The sequence below is a fragment of the Delphinus delphis genome, chromosome 21, assembly GCF_949987515.2.
Source record: "Delphinus delphis chromosome 21, mDelDel1.2, whole genome shotgun sequence".
Lineage (NCBI taxonomy): Eukaryota > Metazoa > Chordata > Mammalia > Artiodactyla > Delphinidae > Delphinus > Delphinus delphis.
The window spans coordinates 35,225,880-35,249,334 of NC_082703.1; the positions used below are offsets into that span (position 1 = coordinate 35,225,880).

At 40.5% G+C, this 23,455-nt stretch overlaps 1 protein-coding gene across 9 annotated transcripts in view; it reads left to right on the forward strand.

Annotated features, from left to right (window-relative positions):
• TENM3 (teneurin transmembrane protein 3) overlaps positions 1–23,455 on the forward strand; it is a 605,325-nt gene that overhangs the window by 488,405 nt on the left and 93,465 nt on the right. For all 9 annotated transcript variants that reach the window (XM_060001336.1, XM_060001335.1, XM_060001337.1 and 6 more), the window contains 5 exons: positions 4,499–4,709; positions 5,137–5,238; positions 5,439–5,633; positions 6,718–6,918; positions 13,451–13,636. In XM_060001336.1, coding sequence (XP_059857319.1) covers positions 4,499–4,709; positions 5,137–5,238; positions 5,439–5,633; positions 6,718–6,918; positions 13,451–13,636 — 895 coding nt within the window. The remainder of the gene's footprint in view (positions 1–4,498; positions 4,710–5,136; positions 5,239–5,438; positions 5,634–6,717; positions 6,919–13,450; positions 13,637–23,455) is intronic.

Consider the following 23,455-nt stretch of genomic DNA (forward strand, 5'->3'; position numbering starts at 1 on the left):
AGGAATTGCAAAAAATGTAATAGATGGTTAATTAAAATTGACAATTAGATGAGCTTAAAGTTAGGCTTGAAAATCAGTTTATTTACTCGTAGGATTTCATGCCGACTTTAATTGGATTTGTCCAGTGAGGACCAGAGGATTTTCATGTATGCTTTATATTATGTAATTTTGTGAGAAATGCTTTTTCTATAACCTCGGAATATAAATTATAAAGAAAAATTGATCCCTATACTAATAAAAATAATATCTTTAAAAAAAAGATGAGTAAGAAAATTTGAACGTGCTCTCTCTAATGTCATGGATCAGGGAAAGTTTCATATGCATACATAAATTATACAGCTGTAAATTTTTGGAATGTCATGCTTTGGTGTATTCATTTTTCTGATTTAACGTTTTTCATATCTACATTGTTAAAGTAATTCCTTTAATGTTTACATGTCAACTTCCTCTTACTGTGTACTGGGGTCCAATTTTAAATTTTAGATTACAATTGCATTTGACTCTAGTTAATGTTAGAGGTGACACTGACTAAGATGTAATAACCGGATTTTCTTAAGTGGAAGTGGCCCTCTCTGACTTCAGTTATAGCAGATAGATTGCATTTAGTAGAGCAGTAGTCCCGTGAAATAGGAAAAAACTTTTTTTTTCCACTGGAATCACATACAGGATTAAATTATTTTTGTATAACTCAAGAAACATACCTCTAAACTAAGTACAATAGCGAGCTTGTAACCTAAAAATTCCAAAAATTGATTTCAGAAAACATTCTCTAATGCATTGGGCACTTTAAAGGTTTATTTAAAGATTTAGGGTTGACTTATTGGAGGTTATATATACCATATAAGACTAGGGAATAAAAGGTGTCGTTTCAGGTTTTCTTATAATTCTTCCGGTATTTAAGCACAATATACGTGATAGCCACTCTTCTTTTCTCCCACAATATATGTGTTTAAGTAGGTTATGCATTTTCTTAAGCTCCACAGTTATTAGAGTTCCTTCCTGCAGTTTATTCAGAATCAGCAGAGCAGACAGCTGTTTCTGAGTTCAGTGTTTAAACATGAAATATGCTGTAAAACAGCCCAAATTGAACATTTCTCTGTTTCTGGGGAACGTTAAATAAATCAACCTGAAATAATTAAAATTGGCCAAGCATACAGAATAATCCCTTGAGGTTTGAAAGTCTTTGTGACCCTTTGTAAACCCTTTGTAAAACTGTCCATATGATTGTTACCACGGAATCGACTGGCTTTCTTCTCCCTGATGCTCAATTCATTCTCCTGGACAGTTAGAAGCCTAAGGAAGCAAGTTAACGCTTTACGGTTAATAGCGTACTGTATCCTTTAAGTGCATCTGCATCAAGGCTATTTTAGAATAGGAGTCGGAAACCTGGGTTCTTGAGCACACACCCCTGCCACTTTCTGACCTTGTGACCTTGCACAAGTCTAACTTCCTTGTGCCTCAGTGTCTATCTGTAAAATGAAGGAGTTGCATCAGGTGATCTTTAAAATCACTCCCTCCTCTATGTCAATGATTTACAGCAAGAATCTACCACCACCAAAGAGCTGATTTAAGAGCACAGTTAGGTATTCATAGATTCTGCGTTCTCATCATTTTGATAACTGAAATGAGTTAAGAATATGGAAAATCTGTTCAGAAACGAACCACCAAGATACCTTTATCAGGTATAAGCTTTGTCTCATGATTGCTCCTCCAAAGTGGTGAGACTGAATTTTGTCCTAAAAATAGCATAAGGTTCTAAGACTTGCTGCGCAGAAAAATCCAGAGGAATCTTATGAATAGGTGTCACAGAGCAAAACTCTCAGATTCGCCCACAAGTGATTACTTTACACCCTGAGAACAAAGGTTATTAAATTTCTGCCCCACATAGTTTGTCTCCTTTTCGTGGAGATAGCTCCAGTGTTAGATACGGGACGTGTCTTTAGGTATTTGGGCGCCTCCTGAAGTTGTGTGTGAAATGCCCCCCGAAGGGCCTCGAACTGGGTAGATACTCAACAACCGTCAGCTACTCCCCGCCCAGCCGCACTTTATTGTTCACACTGTGATGACAAACAATGATCCCTATGATAAAGGTGACATTTAATAGGGTTTGTTAGGAGAAAAAAGTGTTTATGTGCAACGGGACCATAACAAGAAACTTTTTCTTGTCTTTTTGCCATGCTAATGCAAGTATTTAAATCTAATGAGAAAATGAATGGCTTATTTGAGGCAGAGGCACCTTTCAAATGTGCTGAATTAATTTCCTCTGATAATTTCGGAACAGAATCCCAGTGAAATTTTGCAGTTCAGATATCCATACCAGTCATTATTTTCATCCTCATAAGCTGTAAATGAAAAAGTGTTTGAATGCTGATTACGTTGTGGCTTTTTTTTATATTTCTCACAGCTAAATGGTGTTATAATGCAGTTTGACTACACCAAACAATAACAAAAAAAAGCTTTTATATTTAAATTTAAAATTTAGTATGTCGGAAGCTGAATTAGATATTCTAAATTCTGTCCAATAGTAACAGTAAGAGGTCTGTGTACAGTGGCAACGTATTTAACTGTGATTCTTAGAATCCCACAACTGATTTTTTTTCAATTTGATTGTATTAAGGGATTCAGTATAAATAACCTTTCCTTAGGAAAGATGTGTGATGAAATTCCATTTAAGCAGTCTATCAGAAAGTAGAATATTGATGATTCACATGTGTAGTGCTTTAGCATTAATGATTTGTATTTATAGTGCTGTAGTGTACTTTTCACCATAAATACATACCTCAGGAATAAAATGAAACTGGGTAAGAGTCTATAGACACTATTTAAGAAACTATTGTCTAACAAGTTTATTAAAACTGTGTTGGAAAGTCTTTGCAGTGTCTTCCAAATTCACTGAATTATCTCTGGCTACAAAATTTTACCCCACTATTACCAGTCACATTCCATTTTTTTTCCTATTTAGTTATTTAGTTATTTGCTTGTTTATTTATGGCTGCGTTGGGTCTTCGTTGCTGTGCACGGGCTTTTCTCTAGTTGCGGCAAGCGGAGGCTACTCTTCGTTGCGGTGCGCGGGCTTCTCATTGCGGTGGCTTCTCTTGTGGAGCATGGACTCTAGGCGCACAGGCTCAGTAGTTGTGGTTCGCGGGCTCAGTAGTTGTGGCTCACGGGCTCTAGAGTGCAGGCTCAGTAGTTGTGGCGCACGGGCTTAGTTGCTCCGCGGCATCTGGGATCTTCCTGGACCAGGGATCAAACCCGTGTCCCCTGCATTGGCAGACAGATTCTTAACCACTGTGCCACCAGGGAAGTCCCCATATTTTTTAAAATTATCTTCAAATTCTCCAGTTACATTCTTCCAACTACCCAATGTTCATGATTAATCTTGCTAAAACAAAAATTAAGTTTAATGATGGTTGACTTCATGATCATAATTGGGCCGGCCATCCCTTCAAAATTCCTCCATTGTTTAATTTTTTAGACTTTTGATCAAAGATGTAAAGGCATCTTGTTATATGTTTTTGATCTAACTGTAACTAAGTAAAAATCCATGCCTTTCTCCATGATGCTCGGAATGGTTACATCAGGGTCACAGAGAGGGGTGGAGTTGGGGTAACGGGAACAGCCCAAGCTTTGGAGCAAAGCGCACTGGAGTTCACATACCACCTGCGCCAATGACCAGATATCTGACCCTGCTCGAGCTTCTCCAGCTTCAGTTTCCTTCATCTTTGAAGTGTAAACATTAATGCCTTCCTAGAAGTGTTGCTAGGAGGATTAAAAATAATCCTGGCACAAAGTAATTATTCAGTAGCAGTGGTTACTACTTGAGTATTAAATAGGAGAAGATCTTAAGAGATCATCTAATGGTCTAACTAAAATAGAGCTGCTGGGTTTGGAATAGTATAGGTTTATGGTTGTATCCCCAAACTGCCTAAACTCACAAACTTAAAAAAAAAATTTTCATAATTTTATTGAAGTATAGTTGATTGACAATGTTGTGTTAATTTCCGCTGTACATCAAAGTTATACATATATATTCTTTTTCATATTCTTTTACATTATGGTTTATTACAGGATACTGAATATAGCTATACAGCAGGACCTTGTTGTTTATCCATCCTATATATAATAGTTTACATCTGCTCATCCCAAACTCCCAATCTATCCCTGCCCCAACCCCCCTCCGTCTCTAGGCAACCACAAGTCTGTTCTGTAAACTCACAAACTTTTTATCAGTCAGAAGAATTAAATGTTTGGAAACCGTATTGCGCATCAAGGGAAGAAATGGTCTGGGATGTTTAAATACAACAATGGTATTTGGTGTGCAGTGGGTAATCTCCATCACCCCTGTAAGTGCGATGCCTAGAAGACCTGTCAATCAGGAACTTTTTTCTACCATTGTGTTTATTGGAGCAAAGGAGAAAAGTTTGGAAAGGAAAGAGAGGAGCGGCCACAACCGTACTCTTTCCGACTACTCAACAGTTCTCCTTTTCCTCATTCTCAGTACGACTTTGTGGAACTGCTGGATGGCAGCAGGCTGATTGCACGAGAGCAACGGAACCTGCTTGAGTCCGAAAGAGCCGGGCGACAGGCGAGGTCCGTCAGTCTCCACGAGGCCGGCTTTATCCAGTACTTGGATTCTGGAATCTGGCATCTGGCTTTTTATAATGATGGGAAAAGTGCAGAGCAGGTGTCGTTCAATACCATTGTGATAGGTAAGAACTGTCTTCAAAGCATCACTTCCGGGCTTCCGGCCTCAACACTGTGTTGCATAGAAATGCAACTGTCTTCACCAATTTGAGTGATCCCTAGGATGTTAGAGCCTGAGGTAAAAGTGAGAAATATTTTTTAAATTGTTTATGACTGGTGACAAACCGTGAAGCACTGGAAGACAGTAGCACTTGGAAGTAGCTTGGAGGAGGACAGTGCATCGCGAAAACGCTTTAAAACGTCTGCATTTGAAATGTCAGTGTTTTGCTTTACTATTCGAATAATCTGGTATGAATGAATACTTTTGGGGGGTTATGGAGCAAGCCACCCATGCTTCCTTCAAGCTGTAGCTAAAATGATCGAAGTGACACAGTTTACCCTGCACGAGAGGCAGGCTGCACAGCAAGGACTGCTTCTTTCTCTTTTCTTCAGAGTCTGTGGTGGAATGCCCCCGGAATTGCCATGGAAATGGAGAGTGTGTTTCTGGAACTTGCCATTGTTTTCCAGGATTTCTAGGTCCGGATTGTTCAAGAGGTATGCGACTTAGATTCTTTTCTTAAGCCAATATAAATAAGCTGTAGAAACACGAGCAATTCAGAAAGCTCTCAAGACAGGAAAGAAAAGAGGGGAGAAATGGCAGATTGCTTGTTCCAACGATGTGCCTGTTCTTGGAGAATCTCGATGGGAAACGTGGCTGTTAATTCCTAATTCCTCTGTCGTGTTTTATTTCACAGCAGCCTGTCCAGTGCTGTGTAGTGGCAACGGCCAGTACTCCAAGGGCCGCTGCCTCTGTTTCAGTGGCTGGAAGGGCACCGAGTGTGATGTACCAAATACGCAGTGTATCGACCCGCAGTGCGGGGGTCGTGGGATTTGTATCGTGGGCTCTTGTGTTTGCAACTCTGGATACAAAGGAGAGAACTGTGAAGAAGGTAAACATGTCAAACCTTGCAGAGGTTTGTCGTTATAGCTTCGTAAAGAAACAGCTTATATGTCTAACCCTTAGTTTGGCAGATGAATCTTTTTATATGCCTCCTTCTGAAAGTAATTTTGATTTTGCATTGCTTCATGAACATTTTATCTAATGAAAAGAAGAAAATACCGAGGAGTCCTTTAGCTCTCTCTCAATTGTGTGAATAATTTTTTTTTTTTTACTCTGAGAAAGTACACAACCATTTTTGTCTTAGAACCAAAGGTGGACCGTTGAATTCTTTTTTTTTTTTTTTTTTTGCAGTTTTTCACCTTGATGCCAGCTTCTAAATCTGGCATTTTGGCCTCTCTAGAAAGACAGAATATTGAACATAGTATACTGATGGAGAAAAACACATCATGGGTTGGTGCCATAACTGTATAGAATGTTGATAGTCAAGATGCTGTACTGTAAAGTGCAGTTGGACTGTTTTTTCAAAAAGCACCATTTCCGTTCTTCAGTCAAATGGATTTTATTGATCTGCACACACAAAGTGATGCAATTAAGTCTCTGGAATTAAATTTTCAGGCCATTGACCCTACAAGTGTAAAGTTTTATTGAGTCAAATTGCTAAATTAAATCTCGTCGTCACCTAAAGCACATTAAAGTGAATTAAGAGAGATGGAGAGTCTGCAACTCATTTATTTCTCAAACATTTGAGGGTCCCATACAGCTGTCAGTATTCAGCGGTTATGGATTAGGTCAGCTGATTCAGATTTTGTTATAGAGAAGCCGATACTTATTACTCTCTGATTGGGCAGAACGGAAAGCAATCGTCTGAAACCTCAAGAGCAGAAGTGTGTAATTCACTGGAATTGCAAATCCTTGCAAGAGTCTCAGTTACCTAATGGCACGGTTCTTAATGCTTTACTGTATACACGCTCTGCAGTTTTCAGAAACAAGTTCTTGCAAATAAACAGTGGGTAAACATTTGCGTATCCAAAGCGTTCAGGTAAATTAGACTGAGGTGTAATTCTTTGTTCCATATGTACTTGTGTATATCTTCTAGATTTGACCATAAATTTGTTCTCTTTTCTCTCCACTAGCTGATTGTCTAGACCCTGGATGTTCTAATCATGGTGTGTGTATCCATGGGGAATGTCACTGCAATCCAGGATGGGGTGGTAACAATTGTGAAATCCTCAAGACCATGTGTCCAGACCAGTGCTCTGGTCATGGAACATATCTGCAAGAAAGGGGCTCCTGCACTTGTGACCCTAATTGGACTGGCCCAGACTGCTCAAATGGTGAGGTTCACACATGCCATACGATTGAGCGCTTAATATTGTTTAGCTACAGGTTACGACATTTTAATTTTTAAAACACACTTCTTATACTTAATACAGATTTTATTAAAGTGAACATTTATAGAAATAAATATTAAAGTAATGAAATTTGTTATCTTATAATATGGAAAGAAACAGGCTTAGTCAATTTGTCATTAAATTTCTCCTTCAGTATTAATGTAAAGAAGAATCTTTCACTTGTGTAAAGCTCTCTCTCTTCTTAACTCTGAAGCCCTGTGTACAGCTTGGAGATCTAAGCACATTATCTCATAAACAGAGAAGCTTCAATTAAAAAATTATGTGACAACAGAAGACTTAATATTATCACAATAAAGAGTAAACATATATAGATATTATGGTGTACATAATGGTTCAACACTGAGTTTTTAATTGTAACTGTATGATTATAATAGAAATGACAGGTAGTAATTTTATCCAATCAGTCACGTTGTTTTTGAGCGCCAGCTCTGTGCATGGCTTTGTGATAAGACACTGCAGGGATAAAAGAGTGTCAGTCATCCCTGCCCTGTAGAATACTGGCTTTCAAGTTTTTGACCATGACCTAAATAACGTGTGGTCTTAAATACATTTTTACATTGTGACCTCATATACATATATGTGCATCTACTCACATCACTGAAACAAAAGGTTTACAAAGTGATATACGCTGATACTTTCTCCCAAGTCTATTCTACTTTTTTTAATGCCGGTTGCAACCCATGAATTAATTCCATGACCCACTCGTTAGTCGTACAGTTTGAAAAGATGCTGTTCTAGTCTAGATTACAGTTTAATTGGGGAGATGAGATAAACGCACATGACATACTTAGAAACCAGTGTGTTCCAGTGTAATATTCTGTTGAGTTACATGGACTGATATGCTAAAGTCAGTCAGGATTTAGATCCTGCCTTGATGCCTACTGAAAGTTGTCACGGAGATTTGTGACATTTCTTGCCTTCTTTTAAAGATTGTAGTTAGTGTGGAGGTTGAGGGAATACTTTTTGTCTAGGGGAACAGTATTAGAAAGTACTTACGAGCGTGGATTCTGAAATCCGATGTTTGGGTTCATATTCAATCTGTACTACTTGATACCTGTATTCCCTAGGGAAATTACTGTATGCTTCAGTTTGCTCATCTATAAAATGGATTGAAGCATAAGACATTCTTTCCAGAGATGCTGCTGTGGGAATTGCTTGAATTGATGCATGTGAAGTAAATACTTAGTACAAAGCTTAGCCCATAATAAATTCTAAATACAGCTGCCACCACCTTTACTACTACTGCTGCTGCTGCTACCATTACCAAAGACACGACTGTGAGAATCTCACTACATACAGGGGACAGTGATGACAGAGTATTTGGAGGTAAAAACTGAGTTGGGCCCAATTATGAGGGACACATTAGACAATGGAGAATTCACTAACAATAATGATGCCCTTGATACGACGAGAACAGCGGTCCAGAACTACCCCGTGGATCAGACGTCAGAGAGAACAGTGAAACCTGAGCACTAGAAGACACCGTGGCGGGCTTTCCCAGAAGGCACCATGGGGGCTTTCCCAGAAGGCACCATGGCGGCTTTCCCAGAAGGCACCGTGGCAGGCTTTCCCAGAAGGCACCATGGGGGCTTTCCCAGAAGGTACCGTGGCGGCTTTCCCAGAAGGCACCGTGGCGGCTTTCCCAGAAGGCACCGTGGCGGGCTTTCCCAGAAGGCACCGTGGCGGGCTTTCCCAGAAGGGCGAAGGGATGAGAGCACAGTCCCTTGGAGTTAGTGGAAATGAAAAGGATAAACTGAGGGACGTTTAAAGGCAAAACAGACAGGACTTGCTGAAAAAACGGAACATAAAATAGGGTGAGAAGAGCTGGAAGTCTGAGGCAAGGGAGATTGGGGTTGGTGTTCATGTCTCTGAAAGAGGCGAGAAAGTTGGGAAGAGGTGAGAATCACCAAGTCGGCAGAACGCAGGCGCGGCAGTGGGAGGCGAGTGAGAGGTAGAGACGGTGACGACTTCTGTTTGGACCAACTGAGCAAAAATAAATTAAAAAGCAGGAAAAGAAGAGAAGGAAGAATGAGGACAAGAGAAGAAGGAGGAGGAAAAGGAAAAGCAGAGGAGGATAAACAGAAGGGGGGGGCGAAGGACAGATTTTATGAGCAGTGTCAGGTACATAAAAATATCATGCAGAAGCCTTGGATTCAGACAATCCTTGTCTACTCTTAACCCTGCCCACACCTATTGCCCTCTGAGCACCTGCTGTTTAATAGTAAGTGGTTAAGAAACAGGGATTCTGCAGCTGACCTGCCTGGGTTCAGATCTAGGACTGGCTATTTCCTAGCTATGTGATGTTGGACAAGTTATGTAACTTCTGTGCCTCCGTGTATCTGTAAAATGGGAATACTAATAGTGCCACCTTATATACAATTGTTGTAAGGGGTAAATGACTTAGTATGTGAAAAGCACTTATGATAGGGCTTTATGCATAGTAAGTACTCCGTAAGTGTTAGCCATTAAGAAGGACTGGTGGTGGCATTGGTAATAGTTATGGTGGTCGAATTCCAAAGGCTAATTGTAGGTCATCATATCATCATACTTAATTCCTCATCAATTCAGAGGCACTTCCACATGAAAGTATTGATTGGATATAGTTCCCCAAATGTGAAATTTATGAAATGAAACTAATATAATCTGTTAACCTAATGGCATAAGCCTAAATGAAATCTTGCCAGTAGCTAATTAACATGCTTATTTTAAGGGAGGAAAAAAAGACTCATAGTTTTTACAAATCACTCTTTCTTGGCATTTTGAGGAACTTGGGTAACAGGTTTGCTGCCCTATGCGTCAATATCGGCATGAAAGATTCATGGGCCGCTCTTCACCTATTATACGTTGAATCTCGGAAGCCCAAACTAAAGAAAGTCTTATATAGGCTAATTTGTGGTATTGATGGAAAACTTCTGCCGACCCCGTAAGTAGATATCCTAGTTGGAGAAACAGTTTATGAGTTTTCTTCCTGCTCCCCCCCTCACGTTTCTTTTTCCTCCTTTCTTTTCTTCCCCTCTCTCGTCCCCTCTCCTCCCTTCCCCTTTTCTCTTTCTTCCGCCCCTCCTTTTCCTCTGCTTCCCTCATCTGTGGCCATACATTGTTGGAGGCAACCAGGGTTTACAGTTGCTTAGTATTGCTTCACAGAAATGTGAGTTGATTCAGAGAGCTTGGAAAACCAGAGACTGTGGTTAGAAAATGCGAATGTGTGACGGTTAGAGTTGGCAAGGAGTATAGGGTACACAAGTAAAGACCCACATTGGGGCCAGCACTATAGGGGGCCTTGAGGATCTCACTGAAGGGTTTTAAGAAATCATCGCCAACCAAGGTTTATCAAGCAAGGGCACATGGCATTGTTTCAAATAACACATGGGGACTTCCCTGGTGGCGCAGTGGTTAAGAATCCGCCTGCCGATGCAGGGGACACGGGTTCGAGCCCTGGTCCAGGAAGATCCCACATGCCGCGGAGCACCTAAGCCCGTGCACCACAACTACTCAGCCTGTGCTCTAGAGCCCGCGAGCCACAACTACTGAGCCCGTTTGCCACAACTACTGAAGCCCATGCGCCTACAGCCTGTGCTCCGCAACAAGAGAAGCCACCGCGATGAGAAGCCTGCGCACCCCAACGAAGAGTAGCCCCTGCTCGCCGGAACTAGAGAAAGCCCACGCGTAGCAACGAAGACCCAACGCAGCCAAAAATAAGTAAATAAATTACACATTAACTCATTTTGTCCTCCACTTAAAAAATATAATTACAAGAGCAAAGTAGGCATTTAGCTCTTTCTTTTGAGTTTTTATTTACATTTCCAGCTTCTATATTAAAGATGTAAAACTCCAATTAAAGTTTATAGATATTACTTGTATACAGTTACTTGATTCGGGCCTCTTACACCTCCATCAGTGAAACAGGCATAATAATACTAGCTATAAAACAATACTTGTTTGAAATATTGTCATTCTAGTTTGTTTCCCACAGTTATCCAAGTAGGCAAGGAATAATGAAATAGCCCCTTTTTTTGTGTTCTGTATAAAGTTACTTAATACATTACCAGAATTATTTTATAAAGGATGGTTTGTAATTGATATTAAATAGCTCAAAAGTTAATTTGGTCTTCTTCATAAAATGGTATTGCTATAAATAGCAAAAAAAAAGGATATAAATGTTAATTAAAAGATTAAATTGGTTGCCAAAATTACATATCACTTTTACATATTTAGACTTATTTTTTTCATACTGACGTAACTATTTTGCTAGCTGAAAATCTAATTTTACCTGTATACAAAATGACCACTTAGACATAATGAGTGAAGGTCTTCATCCTATTCATCTTTAAATCCCTAATGCAAAATACACACTTAACACATGTTAACCTCTCAATATAGAGAGTTGAATGATGAACACAGTATGCTTCTTTGGGAGAAAGTAATTAAGCACAGGAAAAAACTTCATTAAACTTTGCTATTTGCTGCCAAAAGACAGAAAACTTACTTAGAATTATTAGTAAAGATCTCAAATACGCATATAGTCGTCCTGTGAAAACACCTGGGTTCACGGGCCTCCAATTTGTCTGCAGTTCTCATTGAAAGTTTACAAAAACACCGTTGTTAATTTCCATTTGTGACTTAGAAGTTTACTTGCAGTAGAATTTGGAATTTCTAACCTATTGAATCCTAAAGCAAAACACTTTACCAGCTGCCTCTTTTGTTGTTGTGGAAATGACCTTCAGAGATCTAAATTCAATAGGAGAGTAGATTTTACACCTGATGAAACATTTGGTTAAGCTGCTGAAAGAGAAGAAATGAATTATTTCCATCAGAAAGTTTATAGGTTTGAAAGCAACAGAGGTTTCCTCTCTCTTCAGCAGCAGTTTGTCCATTAATTAGTCCTTCAATTCCACTTCAATTAAATTAACTCTAATTAATAAGTTCATTACAAAGATTGACGCACCTTGCTCAAAGCGAGCTTGCTAATCGCTGCTAAACACCTTCACCCTAATGAAAAATTGATTCGATTGAATAAAAAAGGGAACCTCAGAAAGAAACCTCGCTCTTCTGAGCTGAGGTGACGTTCTGTTCCTCTGAAGTTAATCAAACCATCTTGGATCTTTTAATCAAAAATTTAATTCAAAGGAGATAGAAAATGTGGCATGAAAAAACCACATACCACTCTCCTCCAGTTCATAGTCCTGGCTCTTGTTTACAACTCTCACTGAGCCTGGATGTGGTGTCTAAAAGTCTTCAGCCCTGTGAATTCCAGTGTCTGAGAAACGTTTTATTTGGTCAATGAATGGGGACATGTGATCGTGTGACTACATAAACAGTGATTATTTCTTAATTTTAAAATTCAGCTGTAGTCGTTTTCTGTCTGTCAGAAACGATCTCAGGTTTTTACTGTTGAAAGAAAACCAAAACTAAACAGTAGTCTTCCAATCTTAAGAAAAAAGCTCATTTTATTTAACTTTATATGTGAAGAGTGAAAAATAAAATAACCCTCAAAGTTCTGTCTGTCTCTCTCAATTGGTTCTAGTCAAAAAAAGCTTCTAAGAAAGTTTTTTAAGAAAAAAATTATTTCAGATGCCTGAATTCTATTTTAACAACCTAACCTGTTGTTACCGTTCTTAAAGTCCTTTGGTCACTTGTGCCCTTTTCAGTAATTCTAGTAATTGAAAATCCTTGCTTTGCAAATGCCAGAGCCGGCAGTTCTATATATTATTAAACCGGCTTTCTACTATGGTTTTGCTTAGCAACTTTTATCTGTCAACTGTACAAATATACTTAATAGGAAAAACAACAGCTTCTTTTATTTAACCAGCACGTCTCTGTGTCAGGAGCAAGCTAAAGTGCATACTAAAGTAGATTCTTTTTTTTTTTTTACGCTTTTTTTTATAAAAGATTCTTTTCAGTGTAAGTTTCTGAATATTTAAAAAATTTAAGCCATAGGATTAAAAATAATCCCTTTTCAGTTTTTGCTCTATGGGTGAAACCTAACTCCTGTTAGATACCTGACATACACAGACACTTAAATATTTCGTAAATTTTATATCAATTTGATGTATGTGTGCCTGTGTTCCTGGCTGTCGAAAGATACTCCTGGAAACAGGTATGTGTGCGTACATAGTTTCCTCTCCTTATGAATCATTTGTTCTGTTTTGTTAGTAGCGTGTGTGTGTGTAAGCACATATATAATACAGAAAATTGTTTATAACTACCATGTGCATTTTACGCCCAATCGTGGCAGCATATAAAATGGAACAAAGAAAGCAAACTACGTCTGTCGCTCCTAGCCCTCGATGCTGCCATCTACTTAGTAGGTAAATGCTTTCGTACGTATGCTCAGCGACTTTGTTCTTCACCTTGTTGACGCGCGGAGTTTGAGACGAAGCGCTTCTCCCTCGCTCCCCGTCTCACTCGCCGCTGCTCTCCTCTCCTGCCCGGCTTCCTCTCTTTCTCCCCCCAGAGATCTGTTCCGCGGACTGCGGCTCGCACGGCGTCTGCATGGGGGGCGCCTGCCGCTGTGAAGAAGGCTGGACGGGCCCAGCGTGCAGTCAGAGAGCCTGCCACCCGCGCTGCGCCGAGCACGGCACCTGCAGGGACGGCAAGTGTGAATGCAGCCAGGGCTGGAACGGCGAGCACTGCACCATCGGTAGGCCGGCCGCGCCCCGCCCCGCCCCGCCCCGCCCCGCCCCCAGAGCGCCCCGCCCCGCCCCGCCCCGCGGGCCTGCTGCTCACCTCGGGAAAGCTCCTCCCCCCCCCACCCGTTAGCTTTTCCTGTCCTGTGTTCAGAAGGAGTGGCCGCTAAGGAAGGGTCTCAGGTCCCAACGGCAGCCCAGTTCTTTTTAGAGCCGCTGTCTCAAGTATCGAGTGTAAGAATGTTCTGTGCATGGTGCTGGGGGACGGCCGCCGAGACTGACTCGCATAAGGCTGATTTCGCCGTGTAACGGCAGTATTCTTTACTTGAAGAAAGAGACTCCCAGTATGTAGCCTTTGGGGCTCCTGTAGATTCCAGAATCACACGTCTTAGCACCTGTCCATCTATTTGCGTGTCTGAAAGGAGGCTGGAGTCTTTATGACTTTATCCTGTAGCACCATGAGGAAGAAAGCAGAATAAAATACACCCATCTAGCTTTTCCACAACAGTTTTATATGCTTAACACTTCTTAAAATACGGTGATGTTCTAGCACATCTGTTGGTTAAATAAGACAAACAGGTGTTTAAGATCAAAGTCTTAGTATATAAATGGTATTTCGCCTGGATACAGAAGCACCCGGAACATACATACTAGTTCCATATTTTCAAGGTCTTCAGTGCCTTTGCTTTCACCGTTTGAGTCACTGAAATGAAAACGTCTATTTAAAGAAAATACAACAAAAGTAAGTAATACAGTGCTACCTCACTTCAGTGAAAATGTACAATATTAATTAGAAATGGCACAGTCCTACAAAAATCTCATAATTTGAGGAATGGTTTTTCTCCACATTTATGTCTGTAGGGTAAGATTGGACAGAGCTGTTGGTGGCGTCTTGATGTAGTGAAGGATTTCTTCTTCCAAGGCATCTCTAAGTTTATGTACTTCACTTTAAAAAAAAAAACGCATTGGTTAGCCAAGATTTTTTTTCACAGGAAAATTGAAATCACTTACATTTTATAAGCTGTCACAAATGGCATCTCTGCAGAATTTCCAGGAAGGCTCTTTTCAAATCATCTGTTTCAGGGGTCCCACTATCACCCCCCCCCCACCCTCACCGACATGTGGTGATCCGCTGGAAGGGCCCTCTCAGCACAGTTGTGCTCAGGGCTATAGACGTTTCCAGAAAGGGGAAAGACTCATCAGGTGGTGTCTGCAGGAATCCACATCCAGGTTTTCCAGGCTCCTTGTCTCCCACCAGGAGAGGTCACAAGAACCATGCCCCTTTCTCCAGCAGGGAAATGCAGCAACATATGTGCAGTGTTTCCGCCCGTTTGAGGTTGAGAGTTAAAAGGGTTTTATTGGGGCTGCTCAGCGAGGTAGCCTGTGTCAGCCACAGCCATGAAAATTCCAGGCTCTCCAAAGAAGAGCAGATGTTCAGTGCTGCAGGTGCGCAAAATAACCTCATCAGTGTAGGGAACTCCACCTTTCCAGATGCTGGCCAAGGGCCAGCCCTGCAGACGTCTGAAGATCAGGCCTTTATGTTAACTCTTACCTGCGAATCATACCTACGGTGTCACCTGTTGAAGGTGAGCTACTGCCAGCAACTGGGGAGCTTGTAGTCCTACTGGGGTAAACTGCAAAGTGCTCATCCCCAGCAGCTGGCCCGGATGTGGCTTCCCCTCCTCTGCTCTTTAAGGGAGGCTCCGCAGGGCAGTGCAGTGACTGCCTGTTGTTCACGTGAGCCGCACTTGGGAGCTGCTACGGTAAGGCGGAAAATGGTTGACGGTCACGATTTGCGTATTTTCTGTGGACATGCAGAGGGCAATGTAATATCCCTGTGACCAAACAGCATCATGCTGCAATCCCAGAGTGCACGCACACGAGAGGCGGGGCAGGAACAACATACCTCTAAACATACACCATCGTTGCTCATGACCCCAGCACCCCCCTCATCCTAAGTGAACTGATTCTAGCTAGAGGGAAAGTGTTATATATTTGACTATTTGTAGCCTGGGAAGTACAACCCACACTTGTATATATAGCTTGGAAAATGAGGAGGTGTACTATAAAGTTATCCACGAGCAGATTTAACTTGCCAACCAGCAGTCACCAAACAAATCATTCTCTGGGTGTCCTCATTGACCTTGGTCATATTACATGGTTAATTTCCCATGGAGGAGCTGTTCTTGAACAACTTTCCAGTTGTCTAGGAACAAACGGGATTTTTGCTAGGCGCAGGTCCTTTTGTTATAATTTAACGTGTCTTGCTGTGGTTGTTAATAATTCCGTTTTCTATTGTTTCGTTTTATTTTGTTGCTTTTATACTCTGTATGAGTAACAGCGTGGAAGTAAAGGACCTGTGTCATTTAAAAATAAATCTTTGAAGTGAACCGTTTAAAAGATGTAGAGAACCTTTAAATCATTGTTTTGCTCTTTTGTACTCTCAGAAGTAGTTATTCCAAGTTTTTGCATACGAAGATCCAGTTGCCTTTCCCTGTCTACTTCCTACCTGTGTGTATGTCCACAGTGAAGTCTCAGGGGTCCTTTAAAAGGAGGCCTTTGTGAGCCACTGATTAAACAGCGCAGGAAACTACAGTATATTTTCTCGTTCAGGAGAGTTCCTGTTCTGTTCATTTCGTCTCAATTTCAACAGTTAGGCATCTGGCTGGAAGGAGCTTTCACTTTATGAAAGGACGCTCGTAAATCAGCAAGATTTTTTGTCCCTTCTCCATGTTATGTGCCGTCTCATTGAATACAAACAGGGAGGTTAATTGGAAGAGAGATGGAGGAGAAATTAAACAGTTAGAAGCAAACAGAAGTTCCCAATAGAAAGCAAAGAATATTCTTCATTAGTCATCTTACTGTCTTCATAAAGTTTTCATGCTTTCATAAAACCATAGGCATTTTGAGAGTAAAATAGGTTATGAGTTTAGAGTATTCACTGAGCACCCAACTACCTGAAGGGATTCCATCCTGATATTTTTATGAGCGTGTTTGTACTTTCCTCTCCTTATGAATCATGTATTCAGCGAATTCGGCATATTCGTCCTCAGGTTTGTTGTCCCAAGTCCTTCTTTTTTCTTGAGTTAGACTTTGACTAGTGATGTATACAGATAAAAATGAAACAAAGGGAAATCCACTTGTAGCAATACTATGATTAAAATGAATATTTCTCCCTTCCTCCCCAAAACCCACTTAGGATTGTTGGACCCTTTCATTAATAAAGAGAAGTTACATGGTTGAACCGCGTGGAATAAGCACCAGCGATGTTACTGACGTGGTTTAGTACTGACCGCGCCGGCGTAGGTGCTCAAGCAGCACAATGTCATCCTTTGTGAGCGAACGTGCGCGATCGGCCAAATGATTATCATACTCGTTCTCCTCCCTTTGTTTTTCATAAGATCGGAAACACGTAAGAACATTTAGAGGATCCAGAAGCTAGTTTAAAAATACTAAATATAAGTAAGTGGTTTCTAAATAATAGTTGACATAATTAGAATGTTATTGTGGCATTTCTGTATGGAAAAGCTTAAACAGTTCTGTACTGTGAGAGCTGTGGTGGTTCAAGGTCCGATCTCTGAACTGGGAGATACTTGGCCTGATTCAGTAAGCTCACCATTTGTAATGTATTTAACTGGAACCGGAATCTGTAAACAGGCAAAGGCAACTCAGTTGGTTTGGCTCTCTCTTTTCTTCTTGCTTAGGAAGAGAGGGGCCAGTTATCTGATTGGCCTGTGCTTGGAATTAATGGGGCACAGAAGCAACATAAATATCACGCCAGCCTCTACTGAGCACATGTTTGGAGGCAGAATCCGTAAAAGTGCAACGCTAACTAAATATCCTGGGCAATGATAAATCCTAAGTACCAAATTTTGAGTAGTAGTAACCTGTACCTTCTCCAGGAAATACTCTTTTTAGCAATTGCTGGAGAAAAGTTGCCCCTACAAGCATCTATTTGTATTGGAGAGCAGGGGAGGCCTTAGATGAGACTGTGACCCAAAGGGTGGGGAAGGGGGGAGATTGGATAACAGCTGCTTGTTATCTACGCGGGGGTTGTTACAAAGGTGAGGAAGGCTCAGATCTCTGTGGATGGCGAATCCCCTTCTGGAGGCTGATCTGCATTTCCCATTGCCCCACAGACACAAATGGAGAAACTGGGCTTACATTGTTTAAAAGTTGCTTAGGTTGGAAACATATTTAAATGGTGGAACAAGATCCCAAAGGAATTTTCGAGTCTCCGTTCCAATAAGTATTAGCGCAATAGCATAATTATGTAGGTGTGAATTGGGAGGCGTTGTTTTTTGGGTTTTTTTCCTTTCTGTTAGTTAGAGGAATGTTTTAGGAGAGGAGTGTTTTTTCACTTTCTTGCATCCGCAGAGTATCTCAGGTTTAAGAGCTTTTGGAGTTTGAATCTTTGCTACATCATTTACTTGGTGTATGACCCTGTGCGAATCATTTAACCTCTCTGAATATGTTTTCTCATAGATAAATATTATGTACCTCAGAGTTGTTAGGATCAAATGAAATGCTAGGATGTAAATCACTTATTAAAGTGCCTAGCAGTGTTCACTAGAGTTTTTATTTTGTTGTTGAGTATAAGTGAGTCAAACTGTAACCCAGACAACGTTTTGGGTGCTGAAATTTTTTTTTTTTTTTTAAACGGTAAAACAAAATGCCTATCCAAGGAATTTGCTTTAAGGAGTTAATGTAATTTCCATTTCATTGTTATAAAGTGTGACCTAGTCTCACACTGACTATGGCTTAACAAGAGGTTAATATGTTTGGGATGGCGGTTTTAAAAACCACAGTGATGAAAGACAGGTGGAGTCTATTGTGATATTTTTCTTCTAGTTATGTCTCAAACACAGAGTCGTTTATTGAGCTACATTGATTTTCCTATACTTTCAGGTAATTCAAATGGAAATTTGGCCTAGGGGAAATCCTTATTCCTTTAAGCTACAAAAGACTGGCTGTTTGTTTTAATTCTAATTCTTTAGCACATTGGGAAACAAGATCATTAATAATCACGAAGACATGCTTTGTTTGTTCAGACAAAAGTTCCACGTATAGTACTCAGCACACCTCTAATAAAAACCACCACGGTTGCTCTGGGCTTAGGGGTGCTGGAGATGAGAAATTGAAAATGAAATACACACCGCTGGGGAAGGCATCAGTTAAACAGTATGGGCGTAAAAAAGAGATCAGAACTGTACCAGTGTGGATATGGCTTAGACCTGGTATTCTAATTCTTATCTCAGGATGATGGTGAAAGAATAGTATTTTAGTGGTTAAATTAAAAAAATAGGTGGCATTTTTGAAAAAAAAACGACCTCTCTGATAATATACTTCAGAGATTACAAGATCAATACTCGTGACTTTTGTCATGTTCTCAAACTGGGAATCATATTCATAATAATATAGAATAAGGAGGTTCTAAAACTATCTTCTTCCATTTTAAACTTTATGACTCCCCTCTTAACAGGTGCTTACACCCACAAATGATGGCTGTAGGAGGCATTTGGCTTCACACCTGTCAGCGTCGTGTACTGACAGCAGTTAAGAAAGAGGCCTCTGGTGCCACCTGTCTGGGTCGCTGATGGCGCCGTTGACATATTTACTGTGAAACTGGTGAAGCTTAAGCATCAGGGCCCCTCACTTGCACAGGGTCCTTCTAGGATCTTACAAGGCGACCATGGATTTCTATGGTCATATGTTGCAAATCATTTAGGACCTTTGTCTCTTTCCACTCCCAACTCCTCTCCCTCACACTTTCCCTTGTGTAGGATGGCATTGGAGTGGCTGTAGGCACTTTGAGGATTCAGCTAAGGAGAATTTCACCTGGGGATGCATTTAGTTTCCATTTAATTGGATATATTTGTGAGGTGTGGAATCATTGCCATCTGTGATTGTTTCATGCTAGCCGTCTGGAGATGTTTCTGCCACCCACTGACTCATCTAGTGAACATCAGAGTACAGGGTCAGAAATGATAGGAAGATGTGAATTTGTACTACGGAGCCCCACACCAGAGGAAAATAGGTAGTGGAGCGGAAAGAAGGCTTGAAACGTATGGAAACTGAAGCCCGTCTCTGGAAAATTCTTCCTGTCGTCAGATATGTTGTAAAATGCCCAATCCAAATGGGAGTTTTCTCTCGTCAGCAATATATTCGATGATGGAACTTATACAGTTATCAATGTGCCCTAATTTTCTCTTTTGATGATTATTTCTTTTTGAGGAATTTATCAGAATTCTTGTATCTTTAAGGCATGAACCTAGAGCAGTACTGCAAAATTGAGCTCATCAGTGTGTGAAGTCACATGCATCCCAGTGTACCACAGAATCATATGAACATACCAGGAAAAGCTTCAGGGCTTATGTGACATGAAATACTGATATTGATGAAGATGTTATCAAACTCATGATATTCTAGGATGCCATCACAACAAAGTGGCTAATGAATGTCACCAATTCACAGAGTTTTTTTAATTAATTAATTTTAATTTTTTGTTTATTTTTTTATTTTTTATTTTTTTGTTTTAATTTTTTTAACATCTTTTCACAGAGTATTTAAGCCTAGTTTATTACACCATAAAGTCTTCGTAAATTTGGCAGTAATGCCCCAAATTTGCATAACATTACTAATAACAAATTTTGAAGCCAAATGAAACTTTCTAGATTATCAATAATGAAAACCATATTAAACAATCACATTGAAAAAAGACTGAATTATCTGTCTAGTCTCTCTATACAAAATAGTATAAAACCATTGTCTTATAAGGAGGCAAAGTAAATGTAGCCCAAAAATTATAGAAAAAAAGTGTTTGTTAGAGACATGTCAGGCACTTAATAATAAAAAATGTTCTGCAGTTTTTTTCTGATGTTTGTGGTGTTTATCAGCTTAAAAACTATAATTTATTGTGATTTCTTGTCATTCTAAATAATGACTCAATTTGTACCTAATTTCATATTTATAATTTGGGGTTCTTTTTCTTAAAGAGAGCCCCCCAATTTGTATCATTTCAGACCCCACAGAAGCTGGATCTACCTGTGTTCCGAACTCTATTACTTGACAGCTGTGTGATTTGGGGAAAATCACTTAAACTCTCAGTGCCTCAGTTTGCCCATCTCCAAAGTGGGAATGAAAATAGTACCTACCTCCTAGAGTTGATGAGAGGGTTGATGACCTAAAACATGTAGAAGGGCACTTGGAACACTGTCTGGCACAAAGCAAACATATAGGGATGCTACTTATTGTTACCGTTGCTAGAGTATATGGACTGAAATTAATAAAAAAGTTCACTGTGGCTGGCTCTTCCCTACTGAGTCTTATCCTAATGCAGCGGAATTAGCCAGCAGGAAAACAGGAGTGCATGCTGGTTCCAAGAACAGCTTCTCCCCTCCACTTCCCGACACACTAAGTCCACACTACTGTGGACAGAGATGCCTCGTGATCTGTCATACAGGGTGGAAGGTGGGTCATCAGAACGCAGTAGGCATAGAGTTGAGTGGGAGGAAATTCCCCTTAGCTGACTTGGTTGGCCATGAAAATCCAGACAGGCAAAAAATCCTCCCATGAAGTGTGCAAAAAAGGAGAACTTCTTAAGATCCTTCCTGCTCAGCAGTCCCAGTGATTGTAAGTAATTTCACGTGACCGAGAGGCTAGCGATTCCTAAGAGAACTGTGGAAGACCCCCTTCAGAGCTCATTGAGAATCACCGATGTCCTGAAAACCAGGCTGATTTTTAGATGTCGATTTGTTCCTTTGAGATTACATTTGCATCCATTTGGGCTTCTCGATATTATTTTTTTCATTTGAGTCTGATTTATTCAGTTAACAGTTTTATATACAGTGCTTTCTCCTCTGTAATCCCCTCAGAATTGGTTTTTTTTTTTTTTAACGAGGTCGCTTAATCTCCTCTCTCCTGAAAATGCAAAACTAGTTTCTCTGGCCTTTCTGAATGATGGAGGCCCTATTTTGTTAGGTTGTCAGCCCTCTACAGAGTTTCAGGATTTTTTAAACTATCACAGATAGTGTTTATTTCACTAGTCAATGTCACCATGTTCCATTTAGTTTCATTTTTATGAAGAAGTGTTTGGATAATGAGAGCTGTGTTGGGACTTCCCTGGTGGTGCAGTGGTTAAAAATCCACCTGCTAATACAGAGGACACGGGTTCGAGCCCTGGTCCAGGAACATCCCACAGGCCGTGGAACAACCAAGCCCATGCACCACAACTACTGAGCCTGAGCTCAGGCTGCGCTTGTGTTCGTTTGTTTTTCTTTACATGTACCAATTTCAGCATCAAAGGACATGAAGCCGGTGGGTTCCATTAGCTGCAGCCCAGCATTGCCAACAATGGCAGATCTGTACTTAAAGCGAAAGTAGTCATTTCATTCAGTGTTCAGTAACCTTTGAGAGAGAGAGGACTCAACCAACAAAAAACAAATCCACTGGCCTAAATTTGAAACTTTAGTAAGTTTGACTGTTTCCATCATATATTAAGCCATAATACAGTATGTCCAAGTGTTTTTGTTTTTTATAAATTATTTATTTATTTTTGGCCGTGTTGGGTCTTCATTGCTGTGTGCGGGCTTCTCATTGCAGTGGCTTGCTGTGGAGCACAGACTCGAGGCGTGCAGGCTTCAGTAGTTGTGACACATGGGCTCAGTAGTTGTGGCTTGCGGGCTCTAGAGCGCAGGCTCAGTAGTTGTGGCGCACGGGCTTAGTTGCTCCGTGGCATGTGGGATCTTCCTGGACCAGGGATCGAAACCGTGTCCCCCGCATTGACAGGCGGATTCTTATCCACTGCGCCACTAGGGAAGTCCCTGTCCAGGTTTTTGAATCACTCTGAATCTCTGCTAACTTTGACAAGCCATATCCTCTAAAGCTGCAGAGTGGTTATTAGTTTTGACTCGTCTTTCTGGGAGGTGCCTTGCAACCTTAACTTTGCAGCATCCCTTCATCCCTTAATTTGTGCCTGCACAAGTCCCATCGTGTCCCAAGAGCCTCATTAGAATTACATTCTCAAATCAAACAAATCCTGGGGAAAGTTTGAATTAGAATCTTCACAGAACTTTTGCACCTTATTTACTGTGTGACCGTCAGTAAAATCCATAGTCCCCAGAGCTGTCCTGATAAATGTGTTTCATTGTGTTGACGATTTATTTCCCTAGGCGTCAGTTTCTTTACCCTAAGAATGGGAGTAAATGTACCTAACCACCTTCAGCTATTGACATCAGGTATTTGAGTGCCACTGTTGTCTGTCTGGTTCTTCATGCTGTGATTTATCCTTACTAAAGAGAGAGGCAGTAGCCTGAAGCCGAGACTCTGTTCTCACGTGGCAGGAGTGCTACTGAGAGGTAAATTTCAGTGACAGTCGCATTGTTTTGGGAAATGTTACACGTGTTCTATACTTTAGAAAAGGGACATTTTTTAAGGACTTCCAGAAGTCAATTCTGCATGTAGGTAATTGTTTTGTGGCTGAGTATGTCTCGATTTAACCTAGATCTTTCCATTTAGGTGATATACACATAGCCTATGAGGATGAGAGTTTTGAGGTCTTTAGAAGAAATATGCTTGACGTACTTCACGGTCATGTGATAAAGGATCCTATCCTGTGGTGGTTATTTGTGAACAAATTTTCCCTCCAGTCTACTTCCTGTGGTGTAACTTGGGTCCCAAGAGCTACTATAAATTAACCTTATTCCTACTCAGCTGACGGTGAGGCCTACTGGCTTTAGAGGCAATGTGTTCAGAAAAAAAAAAAGAAAATGGAGGGTTAAATCTACTGTCATTTTTCTCCAATGGGAGCAGTATAAGAAAATATTGATTATTTG